The sequence below is a fragment of the Salmo salar genome, chromosome 01 (genome assembly GCF_965601325.2).
Source record: "Salmo salar chromosome 01, fSalSal1, whole genome shotgun sequence".
NCBI classification, from domain to species: Eukaryota; Metazoa; Chordata; class Actinopteri; order Salmoniformes; family Salmonidae; genus Salmo; species Salmo salar.
In genome coordinates this window covers 133,196,379-133,207,717 of record NC_138291.1, presented here as the reverse complement: position 1 = coordinate 133,207,717, position 11,339 = coordinate 133,196,379, and the positions used below count along the sequence as shown (strand labels likewise).

At 40.1% G+C, this 11,339-nt stretch overlaps 1 protein-coding gene across 3 annotated transcripts in view; it reads left to right on the top strand.

Annotated features, from left to right (window-relative positions):
• Window positions 1–733: 733 nt before the first annotated feature.
• LOC106595543 (protein ERGIC-53) overlaps window positions 734–11,339 on the top strand; it is a 35,106-nt gene continuing 24,500 nt past the window's right edge. For 2 of the 3 annotated variants that reach the window (XM_045688067.2, XM_045688069.2), the window contains exons 1-9: window positions 734–986; window positions 2,672–2,826; window positions 4,349–4,456; window positions 4,749–4,810; window positions 5,355–5,454; window positions 5,679–5,805; window positions 8,093–8,151; window positions 8,383–8,515; window positions 10,621–10,805. In XM_045688067.2, coding sequence (XP_045544023.1) covers window positions 779–986; window positions 2,672–2,826; window positions 4,349–4,456; window positions 4,749–4,810; window positions 5,355–5,454; window positions 5,679–5,805; window positions 8,093–8,151; window positions 8,383–8,515; window positions 10,621–10,805 — 1,137 coding nt within the window. In that variant the 5' untranslated portion in view covers window positions 734–778. The remainder of the gene's footprint in view (window positions 987–2,671; window positions 2,827–4,348; window positions 4,457–4,748; window positions 4,811–5,354; window positions 5,455–5,678; window positions 5,806–8,092; window positions 8,152–8,382; window positions 8,516–10,620; window positions 10,806–11,339) is intronic. The other variant, XM_045688068.2, reaches the window with a different exon arrangement.

Sequence of the window (11,339 nt, the reverse complement as noted above, 5' to 3'; positions counted from 1 at the left end):
CACAATTTATGATGACCATATAAGGTTTTATATGTAAGATGGCTAAATAAAGAGCAAAATGATTGATTATTATTATTTGTACCCTGGTCCTATAAGAGCTCTTTGTCACTTCCCATGAGCCGGGTTGTGACAAAAACTCACCCTCATTCTTATGTTTAATAAATCTATCGCAGGTTTACAATGATGGCAAAAAAACAACATTTGAGAGTGCGCTTACCCTGGTGCTAGAGGGAGTACGCAGCTGGAGGTTGAATGTTTGAAGGGGTACGGACTATAAAAAGTTTGGGAACCACTGATCTAGGGCATTTCAGAAAGCTGATTGAGGACCTTATTACTGATGAATGTGTTTGTTTTTTATGACGTTTTTCTTTTTGCTTGAATTTTGTATTTATATTTTGATGTGTGTATTTTCTGTAATTTATGATTCACTGATAAAATAACATGTAAATAAATAAAATAAATACAAATAGACATCACACTGGATGAAACCTGATCCTCTAAATAAGGCACATTTCTTTTAAAGAAACAGAATCGTTGTTTACATTGTGAAATAAATGCAGACACATACCAGGATACAATGTATAATTTATCTAAGGCTACAGTGTAATTTAGTTGCGTTCTGTGAAGTACAAGCAAGCTGCAACCGGTCATATTATACCTCAGTGGCCGCAACTCGGCTGTGTCTAGGATTCAACCAATAAGAAAGCGCCCTGTTGGCCCAACAGGCATTCCCGTCATCCTCTCTGTTTCAATGCTACGTAAGCAGTGATACCAAAAGATGGCGGTGACCATTGGAAGGTGTCTGGCTGTTGATGCTTGTTTATTAATATTAACTTTAACATGTCATCACAGTAATGCCGATAATGTTGTTGCCGGTGCATCGACTGAAGAAGCCCCACACCGCCGATTTGAATACAAGTACAGTTTCAAGGGACCGCACCTGTCTCAAACCGACGGGATTATTCCTTTTTGGGTGCACATTGGAAGTAAGTTTCAGTTTGACTGGCTAGGCTGTTGCTTACCGTTATCAATGATCATAACCTATAAATAGGTATAGTGGAAAATCAGCTGCGATAGCTATTTTGCATGTAGGGGAAACATTTGACACGTTTGTTGTAACTATCCGGCTACTGCCTGCTGTAGAGAAGTTCTGTAGGGGGATCAGTTCATTGTTGTGTAGAGAAGTTCTCGACTGTGCAGACTTGGCTTGCTACAGTTTCTAAACATGATATCAAACTCGTTTCAACATGTCATGGCCGTTAAATAGCCAGCAGCTTTAGAATACTATAGAGAAGCAGGAGAAGAGAAAGGTACATGCACCGTCAGGCAATATGCGACTCTTATCCAGAGTGACTTAGTTAGTGAATTCATCTTAAGATAGATAGTTAGGTGGGACAACCACATCACAGGCTTAAGTAACTACACTTTTCCTCAATAAACTAGTTCTCAGTAAAGTCGGAGCTAAAGGGGGAGGAATATTTTAAAATACTCTTTTGAAGAGGTAGGGTTTCAGGCACTTGCCTGCCAGCTGGCTAAATCACCCTACCCAAAGTAGTACCATCTGTATACCTGCCAGCCCACTTTTTTTTTTTTAGCTGACACTTAATAGTTCAGTTGGTTCCTTTCTACAATAGTCTTACAAAGAAACATGGATGACTTGCACACAGAGAGATAAATCTGGAATGTTAACATTCCTCTTGTTAGTCCAAGTTTTGGATTTCTCCTTGCAACACACAACCACTCACATGATACAGCAGGCAGGTTTCACAATACCTAATATTTGAGAGCGCTTTTGAAGTTGGCGAGCATTGAATTTCTTTCCTATTGAAGTGGCCTGCTTGTCACCTAGTCTGGTATGGTTTTGTGTAACGTAAAGGGTTAACAAATCAGTATGTTTAAAAACCATGCAACGGTCCAGCTGATGACGCACCCAGATTTGAGTCCATTTTACAATGGTGCCCTTTTGTTATCAGTATAGGCTGTAGTGAGATGGCATGTGGCTCTACACATGTACAATTGTCATTTAGAATTTGGTCACACCAAATAAGTGTAGGCAAAGGTCCATATGCCAAAGCCTGGTTGCACTAGACTAGTTGCTATTACCCATATTTCTCTTTTCCCAGGCCTTATCTGTCTTGGCTAGACAATAAAGCCTAACACGAGCGAGGTAATTTGGATATAGCATGATCTTGTTTCTAGCCATAAGCCTGACAAGCATGGCTTAACAGTGCATGGCTTAACATTGCACTGTTAACAATACTAGGCCTTTTATAATGTCTCTCTGTCCTTTACATAGGAGGCTTTCAGATATATTAATGTTACTGACAGCGGGCCTTGGACATAATCCCAGGAGCACACGTATTAAGGTGTGCATGGGCTGAACACACATTTATGTTCCTAACCTCAAGCTTTGTAAGAAAATTAACTTCCTGGTCAATTGTTTTCCCTGTGCCAATAAGCTACTGTTTCTCCATATGTAGTTACACTATACAGTTAAACAAGTATTTCTGGACCTTCGCAGAGTGAGGTTTCTGTTCAGTTTAAATTCAGTAACTTTTTGAATGCATGAGAAGCTACTTTTTTTTTTGTCAGTTAGGACAGTATGAATGCATTGAACATTAACTAGAATGTACCCCTCCCAACCCTGCAAACTATCAACCTTGTGTTCCAGATGCCATCCCCAGTGCCGACCAGGTCCGTATCACCCCCTCTCTCAGGAGTCAGAAGGGCTCAGTCTGGACCAAAAACACGGTCAACTTTGACCACTGGGAGGTTGAGGTGACCTTTCGTGTGTCTGGACGGGGGAAGATGGGAGCTGACGGCCTGGTAAGAACTGAATAACACCTTATTTCTATGGTTTCCATACACTGAATTTTTCACTGCTGAGCTGAACTGTACTCGGCTGATTACAACTCTACCATAGTTGCTGGAACCTATGGCTTCTATTCACTTTGACTCTAGACCAGGGATGGGCAACTGATGAGGGTGGGGGATCACAAAAAACAAAACTCATGAGAGGCCACAGTGGCTCGTGGGTCTGCATACCCACATCCATGCCCCACCTTGCGAGCAAAACATTTAGTGGCCCCCCTCGTGACAGCGAAGAGAGAAAAAAAAAACTTGAAAGTTATTTTTATATTTTATTTCCTGCTAATCTACACTTTGCCATGGGGTGGAGAGAAGATTTTGCAGTTTTACTGATCATTTCCTGCAATTCTACAAATTTTTCCATAGGGTGGAGGCACATGTTTGCAGTTTTTAATATGGTAACTGATGATCATTGGGCCCCACACCGGTCGGTAGTTCGGTCATGCTTACTACGAGTTTACATAGCTGGCCACTAGACTAACTTACCAACCTAAATGTTTTTTTGCTGACATGGGCTAATTAAGTGACTGCTGATGCACAATGAAATGCACCTTGTGTATTCGATGATTCTAACGCTCAACAGTAAGTTGAGAGTTAGTGCCCATCTCTGCTTTAGACCTTTTCACACTACATGTTGTAGCTGATCAAGCTGTACTTTACAGGCCTGGTTACGCATCCATCTTAGTTGCTGGAACAATGCTAGAAAGGACAATGTGAAAAGAGCCAGTTAAATATCAGGGCCAGCACTAGGGCTGGACAGTAATTGTGTAAATGACATTTATGGATGAAGACCATCATGAAAATTAAATAACTGTTGTAAACGTTTTAATAATAAATATATCAACTTCATTTAAGTCGACCAACTTTACCCAAAAGCAGTAAAGTAAACGTAAGCCTGGTTAATTAAACAGCCTCTATTAGGAAAGAGGAGACAAAACTAGCCGGTTTTAGAATTATGTGTTGTGAAACAAACAGCTGACTGAAGACGGGACAGCCAGGTATTCAAAAATACGAGACTTGCAGTTGAATGGTCTGGTTTCAAATATAGTGGTATGGTTTCTACCCTCTGCTACAGTTAATTCATTATTTCTAGACTGATAAAGGATGGTGTGAAAAAGTTATTTCTGTCCATTGAGACATAGTCCTATATATTATGGTGGCTGTTGTGCTAGTAGAGGATGTGGAGTTGTACTGACCTACAGGCTCAGACTTCAGGTTAATAACCATGTTTATCTCTGTCGGTCCTGTCCCTGTGTGGCTCAGTTGGTGAAAGTTTGGCGCTAGTAACTCCAAGGTCGTGGGTTCAATTCCTACATTATGCTTTGACTATACTTTACATCTTACTGTATCTATTGTCCCCATGTTTATCTCTCTGCCTGTTTGCTGCTCTACTGTTACATATAGTTATTTAGACAGTTAAACAAGTATTTTTGGTCCTTCAGTCTCTCCATGTCTTAATTTCTGTCTGTCCCTCTAATAGGCGATATGGTTCACCACTGCACAAGGCCTAGATGGTCCTGTCTATGGAGCCGCTGACAACTGGAATGGCATCGGCATCTTCTTCGATTCCTTTGACAACGATGGGAAGGTTGGTTGCCATATTAATTATATATTCATAAAATACAAAATATAATGCATTTATTTATTTACTCATAGGTAAAATCAAGTGTATATCATATACCTTTAATATTAAATTACTACAATGCAAATTATAGGAATAATAGATTGATACTATACACACTTGGATACAAAAACTGTTTTCATACTTTCAAGTAGTATGCCTAGGTCTGATGAGGACGTATGCTGGGATTGGATAAAATAAACCCAAATGACCTTCAAAACATAGATTAGGTATATTAATGTTTAACTGTTTGTTTTAGAAAAATAACCCTGCTGTGCTGGTGGTGGGAAACAATGGCAAACTTGTTTATGATCACCCAAAGTAAGTCAACATTTCCTTGCCTCACTGACATCACAAAAGGAAAATGTAAATAATTTAAAGAAGATTAGAAAATATTATACAGTATATTTGTGGTTAGAGATTATAGTCCTATCTCTTCCTAATCTCCCTTGACAGTGAAAGCTTTAAATCACTTCTCTGTGCCAGTTGATCTAGGCCTATGTCTTAGAGTTCACACTGTTTTCTGTTTTGTCACTGCTGAAAATGCAGTTTACAATAATAGGAGGAAATTACATTTGAAATGTTTTCCTTAATTTCTCAAATCTCTAAAACATTTACTTTTGGAAATGTTATTTGTTTGACCATACTGTATATGGAGCATTTTATCCTCTGCACTTGCTTTTCGTGCTGCTATCATACATGTGTATTTCATACGTTATATGGATCAACGTTGGCCTTTGTTCTTTTGTCTTATTGTCGATTCTTGTGGGGATCAATTAATTTATCTTGAAATATACTGTATGAAGTACTACTACTATAATATAGTGTTCAGTTTTAGTGTCTAAACAGGATTCTTTTTTTGAAGTGATGGTACGACTCAAGCCCTGGGAACATGCTTAAGAGACTTTCGTAACAAACCCTATCCTGTCAGAGCCAAAATAACATACTACAAGAAGACACTAACGGTAGGACAATATTCAATCAATGTTCTCAAATAATCTCTCACCCTTGTACTCATCGATACCACTGTCTATACTCTGATCTCTGCCTTTTTACTCTGTTTTTCTCCACATCAGAGATGTAGATACTGAACAGTTTTGCATTGTGCACAAAAAAAAGCCTCATCTTTTTATATTGGGCATTTTTCAATTGATTGCCTTAATTGACATGCTGTTCTCTGTCCCCTCAGGTGCTGATCAACAATGGTTTCACACCAGATAAGGATGACTATGAGTTCTGTACCAAGGTGGACAACATGATCATTCCTCAGGAGGGCTACTTTGGCATCTCAGCTGCCACGGGAGGTCTAGCAGGTGGTACTTGGTAACAATTTACTTAAGGCCTGCAGGTGTAATGCATTATAATGTGGTTGTAATGTATTATTAAACTTGCCAAAAGCAAGTTTGTCATTTCTTTCTAATTAGATTTGACTCTTCTGTAAACATTAATTTAACTGCTTAAAATGTCACGCTAGGATTATTATTGTCAGGCAAAAGTTCAGCTAAACCTAGGTTATGGCAAAGTGACAAAGAATTTTTATAAAGTTGAAGCTCATTTACTGCATTTCTTCACAATTTAAAAAATGTCATGTAATTTAAAGAACAGCCAAACAAAAGCATAAATTGACTCCAGCCTTTATCACCTTGGCTTGTATAGTTTCATGTCAAGTCAAACAGCATCTACAGTGAGGGGGAAAAAGTATTTGATCCCCTGCTGTTTTTGTACGTTTTCCCACTGACAAAGAAATGATCAGTCTATCATTTTAATGGTAGGTTTATTTCAACAGTGAGAGACAGAATAACAACAAAAAAATCCAGGAAAACGCATGTAAAAAATGTTATAAAATTATTTGCATTTTAATGAGGGAAATAAGTATTTGACCCCTCTGCAAAACATGACTTAGTACTTGGTGGCAAAACCCTTGTTGGCAATCACAGAGGTCAGACATTTATTGTAGTTGGCCACCAGGTTTGCACACATCTCAGGAGGGATTTTGTCCCACTCCTCTTTGCAGATCTTCTCCAAGTCATTAAGGTTTCCAGGCTGATGTTTGGCAACTCGAACCTTCAGCTCCCTCCACAGATTCTCTATGGGATTAATGTCTGGAGACTGGCTAGGCCACTCCAGGACCTTAATGTGCTGCTTCTTGAGCCACTCCTTTGTTGCCTTGGCTGTGTGTTTTGGGTCATTGTCATGCTGGAATACCCATCCACGACCCATTTTCAATGCCCAGGCTGAGGGAAGGAGGTTCTCACCCAAGATTTGACGGTACATGGCCCCGTCCATCGTCCCTTTGATGCGGTGAAGTTATCCTGACCCCTTAGCAGAAAAACACCCCCAAAGCATGTTTCCACCTCCATGTTTGACGGTGTGGATGGTGTTCTTAGTGTCATAGGCAGCATTCTTCCTCCTCCTACAAACACTTTGAGTTGATGCCAAAGAGCTCCATTTTGGTCTCATCTGACCACAACACTTTCACCAGTTGTCCACTGAATCATTCAGATGTTCATTAGCAAACTTCAGACGGGCATGTATATGTGCTTTCTTGAGCAGGGGGACATTGCGGGTGCTGCAGGATTTCAGTCCTTCACGGTGTAGTGTGTTACCAATTGTTTTCTTGGTGACTATGGTCCCAGCTGCCTTGATATCATTGACAAAATCCTCCCGTGTAGTTCTGGGCTGATTCCTCACCGTTCTCATGATCATTGCAACTCCACGAGGTGAGTTCTTGCATGGAGCCCCAGGCCGAGGGATATTGACAGTTCTTTTGTGTTTCTTCCATTTGCGAATAATCCCACCAACTGTCACCTTCTCACCAAGCTGCTTTGCGATGGTCTTGTAGCCCATTCCAGCCTTGTGTAGGTCAACAATCTTGTCCCTGACATCCTTGGAGAGCTCTTTGGTCTTGGCCATGGTGGAGAGTTTGGAATCTGATCGCTTCTGTGGACAGGTGTCTTTTATACAGGTAACAAACTGAGATTAGGAGCACTCCCTTTAACAGTTTGCTCCTAATCTCAGCTCGTTACTGTATAAAAGACACCTGGGAGCCAGAAATCTTTCTGATTGAGAGGGGGTCAAATACTTATTTCCCTCATTAAAATGCAAATCAATTTATAACATTTTTGACATGCGTTTTTCTGGATTTTTTTGTTGTTATTCTGTCTCTCACTGTTCAAATAAACCTACCATTAAAATTATAGACTGATCATTTCTTTGTCAGTGGGCAAACGTACAAAATCAGCAGGGGATCAAATACTTTACTTTTTCCCCTCACTGTACAGCCATCTTTTGAGAGAAGTATTGCTGTTCACTGCAGAGCTGTGTCGATGTGCTTTTCATAGTCCTCTAAGCCTGCCAGCCAGGCAAACATCTTTCCCCCCTGCTCAGAGCTAACCGCATTGTCCTAAAGCCAGCCCGCTAATACCGCTACACTGAATTTGCTTTTTAATTGGGATTGGAATGATTTTCATAGCCTTTTTTAAATTGTTGGTGTTGAACTTGGATATGGCGACTGCCATACCCAATTGATGCCCTTGCTTAACGTTACATCATGATAGATTTATTTTTAAATGATGTTTAATGCATTTTTTTTAAATCTTCCAGATGACCATGATGTCCTGTCCTTCTTGACGTTCAGACTAACAGAACCTGGCCAAGAACTGGTAGCTAGATTTTCTTAGTTATACTTCTCAGAGCTGGTATGTCGTCTTATTTTCTACCACTACCAGTTCTTAGTTATACCAATCTCCAGTAATATTTAATTGGAAGAAGATCTGAGTGAAATTGTGACTTGTGTGGGTATTTCAATAGGTGTATGATAAAGCGTGATATAAGTAAGGGGCCTCAGTCTCTTCGGTGCGGGTTCAGAGTGGTTGTTTTCTGTCCCATTGAAGCCTGCACCTGAAGCAGAGATGCCCAAGGAGGAGCAGGACAAGTACCAGGAGGAATTTGAGAACTTTCAGCAGGAGCTAGACAAAAAGAAAGATGACTATCAGAAGGAGCATCCGGAAGTCCAGAGAGAACCCAGTTAGTTTCACTGAAAAAATGTGTTATACTTCATACTTTTTATATTGCGACTAATATACTTTATTTAATATTGATATTAATATATATAATATATATATAATATTCAATAGTTTGGTCAATTAAATGTAACTAAAGACAGACGCACACTATATAAGCTCCCCGTAATTTATTGGTTAAAACACCACATTTTTGGCATCAGTGCCTTCTTCAGGGTGAAGAACGCACTGTGATGCCGAAATGTGGTTTACACAATAAATTACTGGGTGTATATGTGTGTGTGTATATATATAGATATATAGATAGATAGAGAGTTGAAGTCGGAAGTTTACATGCACCTTAGCTAAATGCATTTAAACTCAGTTTTTCACAATTACTGACATTTAATCCTAGTAAAGATTCCCTGTTTTAGGTCAGTTAGGATTACCACTTTATTTTAAGAATGTGAAATGCCAATAATAGTACAGTGATTGATTTCAGCTTTAGTTTTTTTCATCACATTCCCAGAGGGTCAGAAGTTTACATACTCAATTAGTATTTGGCAGCATTGCCTTTAAATTGTTTAATTTGGGTCAAACGTTTCGGGTAGCCTTCCACAAGCTCCCCACAATAAGTTGGGTGAATTTTGGCCCATTCCTCCTGACAGAGCTGGTGTAACTGAGTCAGGTTTGTAGGCCTCCTTGCTTGCACACGCTTTTTCAGTACTGCCCACAAATGTTCTATAGAATTGAGGTCAGGGCTTTGTGATGGCCACTCCAATACCTTGACTTTGTTGTCCTTAAGCCATTTTGCCACAACTTCGGAAGTATGCTTGGGAACATTGTTCATTTGGAAGACCCATTTGCGACCAAGCTTTAACTTCCTGACTGATTTCTTGAGATGTTGCTTCAATATATACACAGTTTTCCTCCCTCATGATGCCATCTATTTTGTGAAGTGCACCAGTCCCTCCTGCAGCAAAGCACCCCCACAACATGATGCTGCCACCCCCGTGCTTCTCGGTTTGGATTGTGGTGTTCGGCTTGAAAGCATCCCCCTTTTTCCTCTAAACATAATGATGGTCATTATGGCCAAACAGTTCTATTTTTGTTTCATTAGACCAGACTTTCTTTGTCCCCATGTGCAGTTGCAAACTGTAATCTGGCTTTTTTATGGCGGTTTTGGAGCAGTGGCTTCTTCCTTGCTGAGCAGCCTTTCAGGTTATGTCGATATAGGACTCATTTTACTGTGGATATAGATACGTTTGTACCGGTTTCCTCCAGCATCTTCACAAGGTCCTTTGCTGTTGTTCTGGGATTGATTTGCACTTTTCGCACCAAATTACGTTCATCTCTAGGAGACAGAACGTGTCTTCTTCCTGAGCGGAATGATGGCTGCGTGGTCCCATGGTGTTTGTACTTGCATACTATTTTTTTGTACAGATGAACGTGGTACCTTCAGGCGCTTGGAAATTGCTCCCAAGGATGACCCAGACTTGTGGAGGTCTACAATTATTTTTCCGAGGTCTTGGCTAATTTATTTGGATTTTTGCATGATGTCAAGCAAAGTGGCACTGAGTTTTGAAGGTAGGCCTTGAAATACATCCACAGGTACACCTCCAATTGACTCAAATGATGTCAATTAGCCTATCAGAAGCTTCTAAAGCAATGACATTTTCTGGAATTTTCCAAGCTTTTTAAAGGCACGGTCAACGTAGTGTATGTAAACTTCTGACCCACTGGATTTATGATACCGTGAAATAATCTGACTGTAAACAATTGTGGGAAAAATTACTTGTGTCATGCACAAAGTAGATGTCCTAACCAACTTGCCAAAACTTTAGTTTGTTAACAAGAAATTTGTGGGGTGGTTGAAAAACGAGTTATTGACTCCAACCTAAGTGTTAATGACTCTGACTTAGGTGTTTTGTAAACTTCCGACTTCAACTGCGTGTGTGTGTGTGACTCTGTATAACCTACAGTTGGTCAGCACAATTTTAAATAACAGAAAACAAATCAAGTCTAATGCAGGTTATTGGCTACTTTGTACATACTAGATGCTAACAATGGATGCTAGGCTGTCAAGATGCTAATACTTGGTGCAACAGGTGTGTCCTGTTCTGTGTTAAGTCGAGGAAATGTACGAGAGTGTCAACGACAGGGAGATCCGCCAGGTGTTTGAGGGTCAGAACCAGATCCACCAGGAGATCAAACAGCTTCACCGTCAGCTGGCCATGATCCTCGACGAACAGAGCCGCTATGTCTCTGTGGTTACAGACGAGATATCCAAACGCCATGGGGAGTTGGTGGGACAGGTAGGAAGTTTGAGTGTACACTCGCACAAACATTTACATTACGCACATAATTACAACTACCTACTGCTCTGACAGAAACCTTGCATCCAGGAGGGAAGGTTTCATTCATTAATACCACTGCAGACTATGGCACTAACCTCAGACGTTTACTCTGTTTTGTTCACCTCAATATTGCCATTAACTTTGCTAGACTTGAACTGAAATAGGTGCTGGTAATAATGTTGTGTGCCGGTGCTGTTTATATTTAGGTGCAGGTACTCTGCAGGAAATACTATTGTGCTAATATTCTTCAAAAGGTGCAGGAACTCAAGCAGTAAAAATCTTGAGGTGCCGGTACTCTGCTCCAGTTAGCTCCTGCCCAAGTCAAGCATGGGCCATGGACATACAGTGCCTTCAGAAACTATTCACAACCCTCGACCTTTTTCAAAATTTTGTTACAAAGTGGTATTAAAAATGATTTTTTTAACGATCTACACAAAATACTCTAATGTAAAAGTGGAGGAAAAATTCTAGCATTTCCCAAAAAATTGCATG